The sequence below is a fragment of the Prunus avium genome, chromosome 3 (genome assembly GCF_965620075.1).
Source record: "Prunus avium chromosome 3, drPruAviu1.hap1.1, whole genome shotgun sequence".
NCBI classification, from domain to species: Eukaryota; Viridiplantae; Streptophyta; class Magnoliopsida; order Rosales; family Rosaceae; genus Prunus; species Prunus avium.
The window spans coordinates 5,121,164-5,140,342 of NC_142286.1; the positions used below are offsets into that span (position 1 = coordinate 5,121,164).

The 19,179-nt window shown below is 37.6% G+C and overlaps 2 protein-coding genes across 2 annotated transcripts; one reads left to right on the forward strand and one right to left on the reverse strand.

Annotated features, from left to right (window-relative positions):
- Positions 1 to 3,803: 3,803 nt before the first annotated feature.
- On the forward strand, positions 3,804 to 5,202 carry LOC110751686 (F-box/kelch-repeat protein At3g06240-like). The gene has a single exon (XM_088250219.1). It carries the CDS (start codon positions 3,817 to 3,819, stop codon positions 5,200 to 5,202), a length of 1,386 nt encoding a protein of 461 aa, XP_088106345.1. The 5' UTR covers positions 3,804 to 3,816.
- An 11,048-nt stretch (positions 5,203 to 16,250) lies between these two features.
- LOC110769523 (protein JINGUBANG-like) lies at positions 16,251 to 18,845 on the reverse strand. The gene is made up of 2 exons (XM_021973521.2): positions 18,690 to 18,845; positions 16,251 to 18,544 (listed from the first exon to the last, which is right to left on the reverse strand). Exons 1-2 carry the CDS (start codon positions 18,690 to 18,692, stop codon positions 17,135 to 17,137), a joined length of 1,413 nt encoding a protein of 470 aa, XP_021829213.1. The 5' UTR covers positions 18,693 to 18,845; the 3' UTR covers positions 16,251 to 17,134.
- Between the last annotated feature and the right edge of the window lie 334 nt (positions 18,846 to 19,179).

Here is a 19,179-nt window from a genome sequence, read left to right on the forward strand (position 1 = left end):
AACTAAGAGAACTTTGAGGAAGAAAGGAAGTGTTTGAGAACTTTGAGGAGGGAGAAGAAAGTGTTTGGGAACTTTAGAGAATTTTGGAAGAACATGTGTTTGAGAGCTTTGAGGATTTTGGAAGGGAATGTGTTTAAGACATGGGGAATTTGGAAGAGAGTGTTTGAGAACTTGGAGGATTTGGAGAAGAAAGTAGAGAGGTGTTTTGAGAGCTTTGTGGATTTTGGAAGAGAGTGTTTAGGAACTTTGAGAATTTGGAAGAGAGTGGTTGAGAACTTGGAGGATGTTTGTGAACTTGGAGAATTTGAGAACTTAGGGAAGGAAGAGAAATGTGTTTGTGAAGTGTTTGAGACATGGAGACTTTTGGAAGAGAAGGGAAGTAGAGAGATGTTTGAGAACTTTGAGGATTTTGGAAGAACATGTGTTTGAAAGCTTTAGAGAATTAGAAGAAGAGAAAGGAAAAGTGTTTGATATTTAGTACAAAGAAAATTTAATAGAATGATCTTATTACAACAATTGAGAACTACAAAGGGAAACTAAGAGAATTTGAGGGAGAGAAGGGAAGGGAGCTCTAGAGAAGTGCTTGAGAGCTCCCCCCCTTGGGGTGTTATTACAAGCTTAGAGAACTTCCCTATTTATAGGCCTAGGGGAAGTGAAAATCAGAATTCAATAAGACTAATGCATACAACACTTGAATTATAAAATCTGAAATGGTTGATGCACTTGTATTAGAAAATCTGAAATGGGTGATGCACTTGTATTAGAAAATCTTGAATTGGTTGATGCACTTCACCACTAAATCCCACCAGCAGCCCTAGCTCATCTTCATGTCACCATGACCAAGCTTCCAACCAGAAATGATAGCTCATACCTAGCTCACCATGACCAAGCATCCAACCAGCACATGCTAAGGTCAGCATGACCAGCAACTTCAAGGGCTTACAACTTGGGCTTCTCTTAATCAAATTAGGACTTTAAGCACTCTAAATTGAAGTTCAGAATGTCTTCTTTCCAGCCATATGTTATTTGGGCCAATCCAAGGTCGGAGGAAGAAGTTAAGGCCGAAACAAATTGCTAACTCATTTTCCGCGCTGATAAGATCCATCCTGAGCATGGTTCTGTGTTTGCTAGGTAACGGACTCCAGATTTATCCAATGGGGCTGAATTTTGGATATGTTATAGTACACACCAATTGGAGCAACTTTCATGAAGAATGTGGCCTCATCCGAGCTATGTAGGTTGCTGAAACAAAGCTTGCAATATGACCTACGGAACTGGACTGGCAGGGGGCTGTAGCCATAATGAATTTGTCTTTAAGCTCTTCATCAATTCATCCAAATTAGGCCTTAACATGCTTGAATTGCATGAATTATGTTCTCCAAAGCCATCATTGTTACCTAAAGCTCAATTAACTGAAAGATAAACACAAAAAGGATTAAAAGCACAAGTTTAACTCAAAAACATAACCAAATCATAAGCTAGAAGGGTAAGAAATAATATACAATTATGAACCGATCACTGCTCTCTCTTTTTTTCCCTTTTTTTGCCAATAAGTTATGGACTCCCCGGAAGTCGGTGGCAATTGAATCAATGCTAAGGCTAATTCTTCCCATAGCTTGCTGGGTGGTCTCATTTGAGATAGCATTCCCTTCCAATATGTTCTCGTTTGTTTCCTCTGGTCTCATTTGAGATAGCATTTCATTAGCATCACGCAATCCACGGGTTGCAGCATCAACCATGAGTTGCAACAACATTCTACTCTCTTCCACACTCCAAGAATTATAATCTTGTTTGCTCTTCCCTCTTCCATTTACTTGTTGTGTATTTTCAGACTCTATTTGAGTGGTGCAGCTATGAATTTTATCATGTCAATCACAAATACAGCATAAAAAATATACAAAACTATAAACGTTGATCAAATGCTCATCAACAACCATAGATTCTAATAGACACATCTTATGCTTAATACAAACATGAATGATGTAGAACAAATGGCTGAATTGGAGTGAAGAATGGAAAAGGGATGCAGTAGGAATTTACAAATTTGGCGGCCAAGCTCCGATTGGGACGTATGATACCTTTCTGCTGTGAAATATGATGGATTTTGGGCTTTTGAGGTCGTTTAGGCTTCCAAAACATAATTTAAAAGTTTTAATTTTTGGCTTTTCGTTTTTTTTACTGTTTATCTCTATTTGTCTCAGTTTTTTTTGTTCGATTATAGAAAGGTTGTCAATTACTATATTTCAATTTCCTATCCTATCCTATCCAATGATTCAATGAACAATTCTTATAAAGTCGTATATAGATATTTCAGAAGAAAAACAAGTATATACCCTAGTAACAAGCATAAACCCTAACCCCAAGCTAAACCCTAATAACAAGTAAAACATGTAACCCCAAACTATACCCTAATAACAAGAAAAACACGATAAAGAAAAATCAAGGGAAAAAAATCATGGAAAAAGAAAACCCAACAAGGTGTTGATCAAAGAAAAAATAGGGAGCGTAACTTCACAGATGGAGTAAGGAGGCTGTTCGTCTTCTGTTGCAGAGAGAAAAGCTAGGGCGAGAGAAAAACGTCTGATGAAATAGTTGGGGGGTAGGTTGGATTTATTATGGTCTTTGTTATTTATAGCTCTCACCTTAAAACCTACTAAAATTTATCACTTAATGAAATCCTTCCAAATATATGACCTTTTGAATACACTTAGATTTTATTCAACTTTTTTATAATCCTAATTGAATACACCCATATTTGAATGAACTTTTTAAAAGTTCATACAAGTCAAAATTGAATACACCCAGACTTGTAAAACCTCTTTTAAAGTTTGTATAAATCCAAATTGAATACACCCGGATTTTTAAAATCTTTTTAAACGCTTTATAATCCTAATTGAATACCACCCCCCCCCCCCCCCTTTCCTTTAGACTATGTGGTTCTTATAAAAATAATAATAATGATTACACCATTTTATTACCAGAAATTAATGTGTGAAAAGGAAAAGAAAAGCACAAAAATAACAAAAGATATCATACTACCTGCACCTCTTCAAATTCTCAAAACATATTTCTCAAAAAAATCAAACACTTCCATCGGGTTTTTGAATTTTGTACTCGATGACGGTAACGTACACAGACATATCAACATATAATTGACATGTTCTTTCATAATTTGTTTTTAATATATTGTACTTGCGATATAAATAGTTATTGGGCAACTTTTGTTAACTATTTTCCTACTTTGTATAATATTACACCATCTGGCTATCTTTGGGCCAGAAGAAACCCCCAATTTCTCTTTCTCATTCATTTTTTTTTCAAGAGATTTTATTTATTTATTTATTTATGAATTCCTCTCCAGAACTTGAAGAAGAGGAAAACCACGAATTGCATAATATTGCATGCATTGTAACTTGTAAGTGTGATTGTGGCGAAACCAAGGACACAACGAGGGCTTTGTCTCCCCCAATTTCGTTAACTGCATCGGAAAAAAAAACATCGTTAATATATCCATAAGGTAAAATCTATTGTTATTTTAAATTTTTATGCGTATGAGATTTCTCGTCATTATCAAATTGTATAGTCTCTAACTCTAAATGGGTATCGTTTCAATCCTATTCTTAAATTAGGGTTATATTTTAGATCAAAGACAATATTGGGCTAGTTGTTGCTAATTAATGAGATTAGCTAGATCATTGGCTTAACCGTGGAAAGAATGATTCTTTCTCACGCACCATGTATATATGTATATTAATTGTTTGTGTTGTGTGATGAATGTCCATGCTCATGGCAGAAACGTTTTCGTGTTCTCTTAAAATGGGAATGGGAAACGAGATTTTACTGCAAATTCTATCATGTTTGCTTCCAAAAACTTTGACGAGGTTCAAGTGCGTCTCTAAATGGTGGTGTGCTCTCATCAGCAGCCCGGAGTTTGTAATGAAGCACGTGCAACACAATTCTGATCCCGACAATAATATTTTGTCCTCCTCCTCCACTTGTACAGTCCTTTTGAGGCGATTATTAGTGGATGATGTGGTATGCGAGAGCCGACCCATCACCCAGCCCCGGAAGCACATCATTCATGGTATCGAAGACCAGGACACCAAATCTGTTGTATTCTCAGTCCTTAATTTTTGCTGCTACTGCTGCAATGCTAATTCTGATAATTGTCATTGTGATAATAATGATCCGCTTAGGTTTCTTTCTAGTTTCGAGGACATGGACATGACCAACCTAAAGCAGCCGCTGATTGGCGAAGAAAACACATTTCGTATTGTAGGCCACTGTGACGGTATCATTTGTGTCCAACTTAATGCTGCAGAGGTGTTGTTATGGAACCCAGCAATTCATGAGGCACCCAAGCTACTGCCTCCGGAGCCGTACCTAGATGTCGACATTGGTTCATCAATGCGTGACATGTCACGGGCCCTGGGATTTGGCTATGATCCTAAAACCAATGATTACAAAGTTGTTGACATTGGATATCCGGGCTATGAAACATATGGTGATGGTGGAAATGACCTTATAATTTATACCCCAAAACCAGTAGTGTACAGTTTGGGGACGGATACTTGGAGAGAGATCGCGACGGGCTCTCTGGAAACTGAAACTACAAACCTTTGGCCGGAGGATTTCCAGTTCTACTTAAAAGGGATGTGTTACTGGGTGGGGCACGAGCAATCTAAGTTGATCGACGGCTGGGGTGACATGCTGGTGGAAGAAGTTAGGGATGTGATCATTTCGTTTGATATGAGGGATGAGGTGTTTCACGATATACTGTTGCCGCATGTATATGGTTTAAGCCCAACGATTTTTTATAATATACGACTTCTGCTGTGGTATCATAAGTCTGTTGCTCTCTTTGGATGCCATGGTTGGGGACACAATGATGAATCCTTTGGAATATGGGTCCTGCATGAAGAATTTGGAAATCGGCCGAACAATAATTATTATAATGCTACTTGGACCAAACACCATGCTTTTGATCTCACTTTGACCCACAAGCCTTTGGCATTTTGGAAGAGCGATGAGATTCTTTTGGTTTCTGAGTATGGTTATCTACCTCTAGTCTCCTACAACCTCCATACAAAAGCATCATCTCAGTGTCTTCCTATTCTAGGCAAGGCGATTGGTTTTGCCGCTGTTATTTACGTGCCTAGTATGGTTTCTGTTTTGGAATTCAGAAAACTTTACTCTCCGTGAGAAATTATAGAATAGTTCGGAAGTATCATGTCAGCGTATGATAATCTCATTCAAATTTCAACATATGTCCATTTTTAAAAGAAATTAATTACTTTATTATAGCTAGACTTACTTAACTTTTATCTTTTAAAATAAAATTAAAAAAATCTTTTAAAATAAAATTAAAGAATTTTCCAACCCTCTGTCTCCAACTCAAACCTGCGCCACCCCTCTCCCTTGCTCTTCCTGTCGACCCCTTACATTTCTGAAGCTACTCCATGCTCAAAGTAGGGGGAAAGTGAAGCCATCCTCCCAACTTGGGTTTTGTTTTCCCTCTTCATGGGTAGTTCGAGAAAATGAACCAACATTAGATACACATTTTTATGACCATTTTGTCCCCATTAACAATTTAGAATGATAATATATCATTAAATGCATTCTTTTTTTATTTGATTTAATATGGGTATAATTGAAAATTTATACAAACTTTGTCTTCCATTCCTACTCAAAACAAACATGGGAAAGGAAATAAAGTGATATCTCTCGATTACTTTCCCAGCATTACCAAACGCAGGAATGGAATCTTCCTTTTCCCATCCCTTGGGAAATGACATGGGAAATGATTTCCCCTCAAATTCGTTTCGTGAACCAAACGGGGCCTAACGGCATTGTTAAAAAAACTTTAAAATTAACTAACACCCTATAATTTAAGTATACTTTTTATATAAAAAAATAAAAATCAAAATGTAAAATTAACTAAGTATACCATATTTAACAACCAAAAATACCCCTAACACATCCTAATACACTCTATCACATAAGGTGGATGAATAGTTTTTATTGAACAAACCTGCTCTACAGTTGTATTGGTCAATCCCAATATAAAAGGTTCAAAAAACTCTCAGCGTTTCCGTATTTCACCAGAGGTAACAAATCTGAAAAACATCACAACTAACCAACCAAATGTCTCAAGTAATGAAAGGATAAAACAGCACACCCGTTCGTTATCCTTTTCTAACTCGGTTTCTGTTTTCCAAGAATGAAAACAACCAAAAATGCGTTCGGTGCTGTTAAGTTTGAAACACGGAAAACGAAGAATTGAAAATGATCTCAACTTTCTTCATAAAACGAGAAAACAACTTTTAGCTGTTTTCATCATTTTCATAAGGAAGTGAAAACAGGGGAAATAGTTTCAGCTGGAACAAGACATCATGATGCTCTGTTTCATTCTCACCTTTCTCAAATCCCAGATCCAAAAATCAAACACCCCATTGTGTCTTCCTTTCTCTCTTTGCCTTCTCTTGTGAGACCCACTCCGACTCCAAGGCCACAGCCTTCACCACAGTGTTTATACCCAATTTTGGTTGACGAACCAAAAATGGTCCACTATTCAAAAGAATATTTAAAAAAAAAACCCCAGCCCAAATATATGTGTCTTTTCTCAAAGCCCTTTTCCCTTAAAGGGCCGTCAAACATGGAATATGTTTAAAGTCTCGAGCCCAATAACAAAAGCCCAAGCTTTATGTCACACTAAAGTTAAAAGAAGTATCGGTAACCGTTACACATAGACCCACGTGAGGGTTTGAAAGAGATTGTTATCATTTATTACGACTTGACCACCCTCTCGCCCAATAAGGAAGCGAGCTGTACGAAAGCCACCAAAACCAGAAAAGGACCAAGTTGCCTACCGGATTCTCGAGTACAAAGGACTAAAGCTAGAAGATTGACGTGAAGAACTAGCAGTTCTTGTCAAAAACGTTCCGTCATCCATACTATGAACCAACTCAGATCGTCAAGCCAACAGCTGACTTTGGATAGTAGCCAAATATCCTCTCCTAGTCATCATCATTTAAAGCTCTCTCATTGCCTATAAATAAAGAGCTTCCGCCACAGAAAAAGGGAACTCTCTCTCTAAACTAGACGCAACGTCTTGAAAAATACTTGAAGAACTCAAGATCTTTTCAACTCAACCTGCATGATTTCCAAATAACCAATTGACCACTCCTGTGCTTATCTTTTTGTTGCTCTGCCATGCTCATGGTATGATTTTCTTTTAAAAAACAATCAGTTTGAATTCATGTACTTATCTAACTAGATAGAGAAATCTCCAGCCTTCCATTGCTCTGTTCTTTATAATTTGAACCAATCAAATATATATATATATATATAACCCTCGTCTTTCTCTTACTGTCAAGTGAAAAACTAGATAAACAGGAACTGCATAATTTGTTTTAACTACCTTGTCATCATTTAATAACTTTTATATGTGCATGCAATATATGTTAGTTAAATTTTGCATCACTGCAAGCTGTTTTTAGGCTTATTCGGACCCAAAAGAAGGTCTCGACCCGAAAAGGGTTGTATTGACTTAAGGAATGTTAAGCTGATCAGGCCCAAAGGTTATGTTATTGGGCCCGAATCTACTGTTAGCCTAATATGAGGTCTGTTTGAATTCAAACTAGGTTTATAAACCCAGATAGGGTACTTATTAACCGCAAACTTGGTCTTTTTCCTTGCTTGATTAGGTATTGCTTGTACTTATCATATTTGACACACACGAATGAGAGAATGTTGAAGTCCTCTTGATTGAGGCATAGAAAAGAACTAATCTAGGCCAGTACCCCCCTTGGAGCATAATGGCTTGAACAGAGGTCCAGAAGAGGGTACGAAACTTGCAAAATCACCTCACTACACTCCCTCATACCAGGTCTGTTGGGTTGTTCTCATACCCAACAGTGGCACGCCTACGAAGTAGATAGCCGGATCAGGGCCATAAGGAATCGAGGAGTTAGGCCCAACCTGGTGCTCGCTCGACCCTGTCAACCTGATTCAACTTTCAATTTTGTTGAAAAATTGAGAGAGCCCTCTCTGCTAGCCAAGAAGATCCAATCGGGGCATTGGTGTCGGTCCAGCAATTTCTACGCTCTCCCGAGCAAGCTGATCCCCGCGTCCGGCAAGAAGAGCACTTGAGGTAAAAAAGGACCAACACACCAGTTGAACAAATCGAGGGTGATAGTTTTTGTGGTTTGAATTATGTGTTTCAATGTGATTTTGTGGCTGTTTTCACATGGGTTATATAAACCCAAGCAACACCAGTACTCATGGGAGGAGAGGATGTATGAAGAGAGATGAAAGAGTGAAAAAAGAGGGGACGTGGGTGGTGTGGAGTCTGTGAGTTGGGAGAAGAAAAGTCGAGAAGAAAGTGGAAGGAAAAGTGTGCTGACATTTTTTTTTATTGATAATCTTGTTTTAATTAAACATAATTTCAGATAACTTTAGGTTTTTTTTTTAATAATAAACATTAAAATATTAATGAAAAAACAAAAGTTGAGAAGTGACACTTCATTGTTTATGTTATTCTCATATCCTACTACAAGAAGTTCTTTACTCAATAATATGTATTTATTTTGGGAAAAAAAATTTGTATGTATAAAAAATTATTCTTAGATGCATTCAGTTTATCAATTAACCAACAAAATTCAACTTTTTTTATTTATCATTTTCACTTATTATTAAAGATAATTCTAGGTATTTTTAACATTAGAATTTTTTTTAGAACATACATTAGCAAAAATACACTTAAAAAATAGCTCACAAATTATTATTCTCAAATTGTACTACCAAGTACATTTTCATTGTTTTTATTTTCTGAATATGTTTTCTAATTAAACTACCAGACGCATTCTTGAATCCTGAAAATGCAAATTCGTTTTATGGTTTTCATTCTTTGAAAACATTCTCTAAAAACATTACCAAATGGGCCCTAAGAACTGTGTCATTTAAAGTCACTCACCATAGTCGGATACTGAGTGATCTCAGCTCCTAAGTATGAGCTCATCATGACTGTATGAAATAACAAATCATGTTTATTACAGTTAACACACAACTCAAAACTAGCATCAAACCACACTACTAGTTTATAATGGCCAACACAAAGCCAAAGTAAAGGAACTATTTGTGCCTTATGGAGATGGAGATGGTGAGATGGTGAGTAAAGCCAAACTAACATCAAAACTACACTTCCGATTTTTCAAGGCATTTATTAAAATTATATTTGTTTCACAATTCAATATATCTTCTTTAGTCATTTTATATTAGAGTAAATTAGCGATTCAATAAATTGTTTGATAATAAGGTGTACTCAGTTAATTTTAGGGTTCGTTTAACAACCTATGAGAAAAACAAAACAAAATTATATATATATATAAGGTACCACATACGTTGTAAGTTAATAAGGTTAAGAGGGTAATTAAGCTTATAGAGGTCAAGATCTGCACCAGTGCACTTCAATTCATACACCGAAAATTTAGAAGGCCATAAGCCATGAATTTAGAAGGGCACTTTGGTAGCAATTTGTCATGAGATGACATACCGACTTTGGCCATTGTTGCACCAACATCAAGTAGTGAGGGATTAGCGCAAGAGGTCATAGTGACAAAGAATGCAAGTGTGGTAAGAACAAATGCAATATTATGCAAGTGTACTCTTAGATAGATAGCCATAATACATTACACTAATCAGACAATGGTCGTCTAAATTGTAAGACAAATACAAATTACAAAATAGATACTCAGTTTGGCATTGCTGTGCTGTGAAAATAATCGTTGTCAGATTTGCTGTGAGAGAAATCAACTGTGAGAAAAAGCAGTTTGGTGTTTGGTAAATTTTTTGTTAAAAGTGTTGTTGGTACTAATTCTCGCATGATTATAAAATGATTCCCGCATACTCATTAAACCTAGCGCCTCTTCAAAACTGATTCCCGCATAATCCGAAAATGAAAGCACCTCATTAGCTGCTTTTCCTTATAGCTTTCTCTCACAACAATTTTTAACAATAAGTAATTTTCTCGTAGTTTACCAAACGGGCTGGGCTTCCCAAATTTTTTAAAAAATCACTTATCACCCCAAATAAGCAATGCCAAATGGTTACTAAGGGGGCTATGTAAGTTATTTACGGCTAGCCAAAAAAGGACAACAATTTTTTATTTTTTTTGCTCGTTACTCAATTTAATTGAGAACATGATGTTTTTTTGGCTCAAGCACCAAACCTTAGCAATTTAATAAGAGATTGAAATTAATCTTACTATCTAAACCATGATTTTAATTAATCCATTAATCTGGGGTTTGGTATTTTTAGGATTTTATGTTCAAACCATTAATCTAAGGTCTAAGACTTTTTATTTCTCACGTTCTTTATGGCTAGGACGTATTGACATTACCTCCAAAATTATAAATATATATTTTATACTACAAACTTCAAACTTTTTCTTGGAAAAAGCCGACCATACAATCATTTGATTGATTAAAGTTAGATCTCGGACGCATCATTGATTAACATTTCCTTCAAGCCAAATCGTTTGATTAAAGTTAGATATAGGTTCTTTCACTCTATTCGGGTCAAAAGTTCCATTTTTTTTTTTTTTTTGGAGCAAGTTATAAGTTATAGTACACTTATAAAGCTTTCGGCCCTTCGTGTTAAACTATTAAGAAGTTTAATGGAATCATTTCAAGCACCCATGAGACCATCCCCATGGTGAATGAAGTGATTCCAAAGGTGAATGAAGTTATTCCAGACAAGTGAGTGAAATGATTTCAAATGTGAACACTTTCTTTGACAATGCGAATGGAATCATGGATGCCCTTTCGACGAAGAGGTCTGTGCTTGACCGAACAATCATTTGACTAAATTGTGGCTTCATAGTGGCACGCTCACACACTTAATCAAGGAAGGACAAAAAATACTACTTCAATCAGTCTACCTAGGGGAAAAGAGGGAAACACTTTTTAGTATATATCTCTTTTCCATCGGGTAGGGTGATTGAAGTAGTATTTTTTTGTCCTTCTTTGATTGAAGTAGTATGTATATATATACTATTGTTTAGTGTTGACTTCAGTATTAAGTACGCCCTAAGAGTTTTCGACTCTTTTGAGTATCTTTGCTTTCAATTCAAAAGCACAACTTATGGATGTTATTACCGTGCAGATGCCACGTATTTTCTACTACCCCTCCCTCATTTTCTCACCATTTACAATGGCATCCATACGTTATTATCGTACGGACGTCCGGATGTTAGAGAATAACTATATATATGTATATATTATACATAAAGGAGTTGACTCAAATAGGATTAATTATATTAGAAGAAATAGTATTATTTCATTATTTACCAAACAAAAAAAGACAGGAAAAAAAAACCACTTCTAGAAAAATGAAGACCATCACCATCATTTCTGGTTGGCCATGCTTCTACTGGTTGCAGTTACTATCTTGATACATCTCCTCGGGTGTTGCTATTGTTTCACAAGCAAAGATTTATCTTTAATGTTGGGGAGGTAAGTCAGCTGATTTGCACTAGGAGTTCAATTACGTACATTTACATCTGCTTGGTTTTGTAATATTAAAATTAAGGTAATGTATGGAATTGTAATTTGAAATCAATGATAAACCCATTTTTTAAGTAATATAGTCTCTTACTATGCAACTCTCACTTCTGCACACAGAGCATAAGATCAAGTTGTCAAAAGTATAAGATATCTAAAATCTTTTCCCATTATTTGTTATCGGATCTTGGAATAAACATATAAATAGTTCTTCATCTTCATTCCTGAGGTTTTGAGATGCCTAATTGATGTTCTTGATTCTTCTAAAAATTGATCACGTTGATGAGCACCTCATCGGAGAGGTAGTTTTCGATGGCTCCTCTAGCTAACTCGTCAAGTACACCCCATTCATCATCTGTCATGTTTGTTGGCTTCTTCTCCTTGCCAACCAACACAACATGGAGATTTTGTTGTGTAAGAGCTGACTTCATCCTTCGTTGCCAAAGTGTGAAGTTCTCCTTGCCTGTGAAAGGCTTTAACTCCACCTTCATGCTTGTTGCCTGTGGTTGCTTCAGTTGCTGTGAGCTGCCACCATTCTCAACTTCTTTGTCACTTGCCATCTTCAACACACTAGCACTCCAAAAGAAGAACTAGCACAGCTGCCAACACAGCTCTGATACCACTTGTTGTGAATTAGAATCAACTCACTCCCCTTTAGACCTTGTTGTTGGTGGACTTTGGACAAACTCAATGATGGATGAGTCTTACACACACACACAGAAGATTAACCAAGCACAAATGACACAAGTGTTTATAGAGTTTCAGCAATTTGCCTACATCCTCTTTGGTGATCCCCTTGAGAAATTTCACTAATGAAGATAGGTTGCAACTTTGGTTTACACAGAAACCCCCTTAGAACACTACCCTCACAATCTATTTCTCTCTCACCCTTTGCTCAACACCTTGATACACTTGAGAACTCTCTCTTCTACTTGACTCACTAGTTTCCAGCAACTTTCACTCTCTCACTTTGGCTGTCTGCTTCCTCTTCCCACTAAATACACATGGCTTTGGACTTGAGAAGAGACTCCTCTCTTTCTCCCACATTCTGCCCTTGTTTTCCTGACATAGACCACATCTTGGGCAGACAAAAGGGCTAGACGATGATAGCTACAGGTTCAGCCATCTTATCTAGAACAATAGTGTAGGTACTCCTTGAAACAAGCCAACATCCTTCCTTAATTTGCTCTCTTTGCTTCCCAGCAACTTGCCACCTTTTATTTAAGTCTGAAATGACTTAAACTGACCTTGCAAGTGGGTAGAAAGCGATAGCACACGACAAAAGAGTTGAAAAATGCCTTGGAAAATGAAACAACACGTCAGAAGCGACCGGTCGCATGTTGCTGGCGACCGGTCGCATTTCAGCAGAGTCTCAAGCGACCGGTTGCTGGTTGCTTTCGACTGGTCGCATTCTTGAAGATTCTTCAACGACCGGTCGTCTGAAGCTGGCGACCGGTCGCTCGTTGGTTTTCGCTCCAGACCTCTAATCTGCTTGAAAATGACCGGTCTCCAATGTCTAGCGACCGGTCGCTTTCTCTAAGCCACGTATACCTTATGCGAGCCAATTTTCCAACAAAACTCACCAAGGGAGGAAGAGAGAGAGGGCAATCAGTTCAAGATAGGAGCTGAGTTGGGTCTTGAGAGTCTAGACCCCAAGGAGGGAAACATCAAGTGTGAGAGAGTGTTCACAAGTGTATCAAGGTGAAATTGATACTTAGGTGACGAGGGGTAAATTTAACTAAACAAACAAGACACAACAACACCACAATCAAAAGAACACACAGAGCATGCCACAAGGTACCTGCAGCCCTAGAAGATTACTAGTGACAACTTAGGCACTCAGAAGGACCCGTCAATCTAGGCATCCCCTGTGCTAGCAACAACTATGGTGAAAGTGTGTGAAGTCATCAATATCAAGTAAACAGCAAACAGCAGATATAGATGACTAGTCAAACACCAAGAACACAAACCCAGAAAAATTTACAGATATGCAAAATAGATTTTGTTTACCCAGAAACCCACCATTGGGAAAAACTGGGAGTCATCAACCGACTAGGCAATCCACTAAGTAGAAAAAGATTCTTACAAAGGAATACAAGCAAGCTCAAGCAAAACCTAGATCTATTTAGGAAGATGAGCTATACCTCCTTTGTGCAATCTTCTTCTCCAACTTAGCAAAGCTTGAAGCTCAGTTCTTCATGGCAATGGCAGCTCCTTCTCCAGCTCGTTCATCCCATGGCACTAGCTTGCAAGCTCCAACTCAAGCCGAAACCAAACTTTGGATTCAAGGGAGAATGACCAATTTCTTCAAGAAACCATACTCTTGAAGAAATCAGTCTTGAATCTGACCTAGATCTAAATGAGAGAATGATTTAAATAGCTAGATGCAGATTCATATTTCAAAAGCAGTTTTTCAAAAAGAAATCAATTAGAAAAACTCATAGATGAAATATGTGGTTCACTCTTGAGGAAGAAGAAGAGAAAGATGGCAAGCCAATCTTTCCAAAACTTCCACACAAAAAAGAGACGGCTTCCAAAATGAGGAATTCACTAGCCTTTACAGACAAAAGAATCCCTTAGGTCAAACTGACACATGGCAGCAGAGAGAGAAAAGAGAATATGACAAAACAGATGGTTAACCAGCTGGAAATCCTACATAGCAAGGATGACTAGTCATAATTTATGAAAACAGTTTTAATGCATGATATGCAATGCATGATTTTACCTTTGTCAAATTGCTTGAACCTCCATAGGATAGATGAGAGTTAAGAACACTTAGAGATGCTAATCTTAATCTAACCTTGAGCTTGATAAATACATATAAAAGTCCTATTACACAATTGTCAAGGGAAGCCAAAAGAATTAATCAAAATTCATACATTAACACAAGGTGTTGAGCAAGGGGTGAGAGAGAAAAGAGAGCTTGGGAGAGAATAGAGTTCTAAGTGGGTTTCTTTGTAAACCAAAGTTGTAACTTATTCTTTCATTAGTGAATTTCTCAAGGGGATCACCAAGAGCATGTAGACAATTGCTGAACCTCTAAAATACTTGTGTCATTTTGTGCTTGGTTGGTTTCTCAAGTGTGTGTGTGTGATTCATCCATAATTGTGTGTGTCACAAAGTCCATCAACAACAAGATCATTAGGGAGAGTGAGTGAAAGTCTTTGTCCATTTTCACAACAGTATTAACATAGCTGATTCGGTGTGTGCTTCCAAAAGTGAGTTACTCATAAATAATCTCGTGACAAAATATAAATTGAACTTTATTTGATGCTATTTGTCATAGAATTAGAAGAACTGAACTCTGCAATCCACCTCTGCCGCCATCGAATCGAACCTCTCCTTCTTCAGAGACATCACATAACCGCTAATGTTAGCTTCAGGTACCTTACGCACACCCTTCTTTGAGTTCTTTGTTGGGTTCTTATGTTTGTCTTCTATATATCTAATTCAGCTGTAGAATTTTGTTTCGTTTCGTGGAAAAAGAAACCACTTTTGATTGTTTTTTCTGCAAGGATATATTTATTATTTTGGAGGAGAGTTAAAGAAATGAACCTTCAATCCCTATATTTGCAAATTGCAGAGTGGATCGAGTTCTGAAAATTACAAGTACTTGAATTACTTATTGGTTAGTTCCTTTTATTTTTTTTTATTTTTTGGGGGGTGTGGTGGGGGGATGGGGGTTTAAATCAGTAGATGGAAATATCACTATGCATAAGAAATTCACTCTGATGCCATGATTATATCTTTACTCTGCAAATGAAACTGTGTGTTTTGGTATTTCTAAAGTGCCCTATGTTATTTTTGCATACTGCATAGTGAAAGTTACCCTGCTTGGTTGTGGTTTCATAAAAGCATTTTGTTGGTTGGTCGACTGATCAAGGATTAATTCTTTGCAAAGAGAAACTAATGAAATAGTTTTGATAGGTTTTTCTTTTTTCCCAAAAACTTAACCTCTAAAATTAGATTGATTCCAATACTAGGTGCTACGTTATTATGCATTTTCGCCACACTCAAGGAAGGAGGGCAAGGAAACGTTGATTCTAAGGAGAATTTTTTCTCCATGAGATTCAGTTTGGAACCAACTTTATGCTTTACTGGACCCTTAAGTGCTTGTCGTTTTAAAGTTTCTTTGGCTTGTGGGTGATATATGAGATGCGATATGCAGGAAGCAACGAACAAGAAAGGATCAATCCTTTGACGCCCCTGGCATTTCCAAGCAGTATGGATATGAGGGATGGGGAGAGTATCTTATCCGTGAAGCTCATCTTTCGCAAATCGATATTACCATTGTTGTGCTTCTGTACCTTTCCCTTAAAAATGCGAATAGACTGATTTACGGACACTCAAGATGTACGTTTTCTTATCTCAGGTAGGAAACGATATGTATAATAGGAAGTAAGCTTTGGAATAAATTCAATCTCCTCTGATTCATGTACAATGACTACACCTAGAGTTTCTTCTATGCTGCTCCGTATCACCAAAGATTTTTTTTTTCCTTTTGGCTCGGAGCAGATATCTTTGTTCATCTTTAAATTCCACTGTGTCAACTTTCACAACCGTCCTTGGACCATGGGGACCTCTGAAGTCTGAAGGACAGTGTAAGCTCAACTATATACCCATGCCATCTGATGAGATGATTATTGCAAACCTGGACCTTTTGTTCCCTGCCAGCCTGACAGTTATGAATGTTCAAACCTACCCGGATTCCCTGGTAATATTTCGACCCTTCCATTTTCCCTCTGAATAAAAAACAACAAAAGACAAGAGAAAAACTGCACTGGATACCACATTGCAGGGCCAGAGAAAAAAAAAAAACAACCCCAATATCCATATTCTTGACAATGAAAGCTTCAATAAATTTTCACCAGCGTTGTGCTTGGTTCTCTTATATGTTTTTCTTTGCAAATGCTCACAATTACACTTACAAAGCATACATATCTCAGTCTTGTTCATTTTAATTGAATACCAACCCATTATTCATGCCCATTGAAGTAAATTGAAACATTCTAATAAATTTTCTAATGAAATGGTTGACAGTGTAAAACCAAAGGAAATGCAATGCTCATTGAAATAAAATTTGCGAAGTAACCTCCAACCCTTGGATTTGCAGTTCTGGAGTTCTACAGATAATGAAATGATGAATTATTAAAGATAGAGGGACCTCAGTTCTCAAATCTTAAGACTGGTTCAAAAATTTATGTCATACCATACCACAAGTCATTAACACCCAACAGAAATCAATCTAGAACCATTGATACTGGTCTGGTGAACCTAATTCTGGGCTGGGTAGCTGTAATTCAATAAAGATGTAGACTCTTAGCTTGGTTCAATATGTCACAAAAATGATTGTTATATAAGCCTACTAGAAAACTTCCCCTTTTTTTCTTTTGGATTTTTTAAAAAAAGGGTATATCTCAACTCTTGGTTTTCTAGATTTTTCTATATATATATAATAAAAAAATGAGTTTGCAGATGGGCAACATAAATCTTTTTTTCTTTTTCTTTTTTTTTTAAAGAAACCTCAACAAATTAAGCAAGAGATCAAAGCTTACATGTCCTTGTCCTGCCTCCTACTGGAAATAGTTGCCTAGAAGCTTTTTCTCCACCCATGAAGGTGACAGCACTGGACTTGTCTCACACTCCACAATCTCTCTTTGTGGGTCTTTGGCAGACCCATCCATGTTTACCTTCTCTGTGGGAAAAACTTTGACCCTCCATACCTTAAAAGTTTGGTCCAAGCTTGCACTATAAACCAACAAACCCTTCACCCCCACCACATTCTCTGTTTCCAAAGAAACTGCTAAGCATCTTACTGGCCCATGATGGCCTTCAATGACAGAAATGCATGAATGGAAGCAATTCCCTTCCTCTCTCCTCCAAACCCTTATGGTTGCATCCTCAGAGCCACTGAAGACTAATTCTCCTAAGGCTACCAAGCAAAGAACAGCAAAATGATGACCTTGCAGAAACCCTCCATGGTTGTACCTCCCAGACATCTTCTCCTTCTCCCAAAAGTTTATAAGCCCATCTGATGAGCCAGAGTAGAGGAGGGTGGTGTTCGGTGACGAGCTCAATGCCAAAGCGTTCACCGGTGAAAGCTGGAACTTGAGAGTCATGGTCAGAATGTGAGAACTTTCACCAAACACCCTTCTCCAGATTTTGACTGAGCCATCTGAGGAGCAAGTGAAAACACAACCATCTTCTTGGTTGATGACAATCCCATTTACATGACCTTCATGAGCCACAAATGAATCCACACAACACCTCTCGTTGATCTTCCAAGCTTTGACTGTTTTGTCCCACGAGCCTGTGTACAACAGCTTGTCTTCCTTGTTGTAAGCTAGGCAAGAGATGTGATCACTGTGCTGCTGGCTGCTCTTTCTTGAAAAGAACAAAAATCGATTTCTTTGAGGCAGAGTTGTGATCTTTTTCGGCCTAAAATTCTCTGCAGTGGATGCATCCCATATGCGAACTTTGCAGTCACCATGTGTGGTGAATAGCATTTTCCCCGAGGACAAGATGGCTCGAACTTGACCTGAAGCAGCCTTTATGTAACCAATTTCAGTGCAATCCGGCTGCTTCCAAGCATGAATCCGGCTACTTTCTGAGCCTGTGAATATAAAATCTTTTGATAGTGTGATGGAGAAAATGTTACCTTCGTGGCGGTGGAGGGAGGCAATGCAATGGTAAAGAAGGGGTTGGGAGGGAGAGGTGCGCACTGGGGATAGTGTCCATGGTGTCCCGGGGCTCATAGGCCGTGTAGGAATTGATGGTTCAGAAGCAGCAACAGAAGGTCTTGCTGAAGAAGCTGAATGAATGTTGTTGGTTTCTGATGAACTTTGTTGCTGGTCACCACCAAAAGAAAGTCTCCGAGGCAACTTGATGCTCTTTCTTTCCTCATCCATGAAGCTCCAGAGGTTTTTTTCAGAATTGAACTCCATGGCATTGCTGAGCAAAGCAATGGGAGAAGTACGTGACAGCTGCAGGAAATGACAGGAAAAATTAAACCACAAGGGTGCTTAAAAATTTGCTTTACTGTGTGTTAGATTTGGAGTTGGGGGTTGTTTAATTTGGAGCATTGGAGGGGACCAGTGTAGGCTTTCAATTGCATTGAATGTGCGTTACCATTTAGAACATGCTAGCCACTGAGTTGGACAAAATGCAAGGCTCCATCTCTGACCATTGTCATCTCCCTCAATGAGTGGCTTGGCTGCACAAGTTTTTTCTACTTTGCGAGAGCTGTTGATCAAAAACTCTTCTGATGGAGAAACAATAACTAAATTTAAAAGCCTCTTCCTACCCCGCATTGCATTTGATATATAAAAAATAAAAATAAAAATTATCTTCCACCTACTCATGGAAAGCTAAATAAGCGGTACATATTCATTGATAGGAGAAATATGCAATAACTTTTACTTGCAAAGTTGGATGCCTGCTCCTCTTCCTATCTTAATTTTCTGCATTCCTGAAAGCTCATGGAAAGCTGTCATTTCTTTTGGTCTCAATTACCATAAAAAGGAAGGGTCAAAAATAAAAAATCATAATGAAAACAAAGAAACTTTGATCTCCAAAATTATTAAACAATTAGGCAGCAAATCCCCAATAGTTAACCACT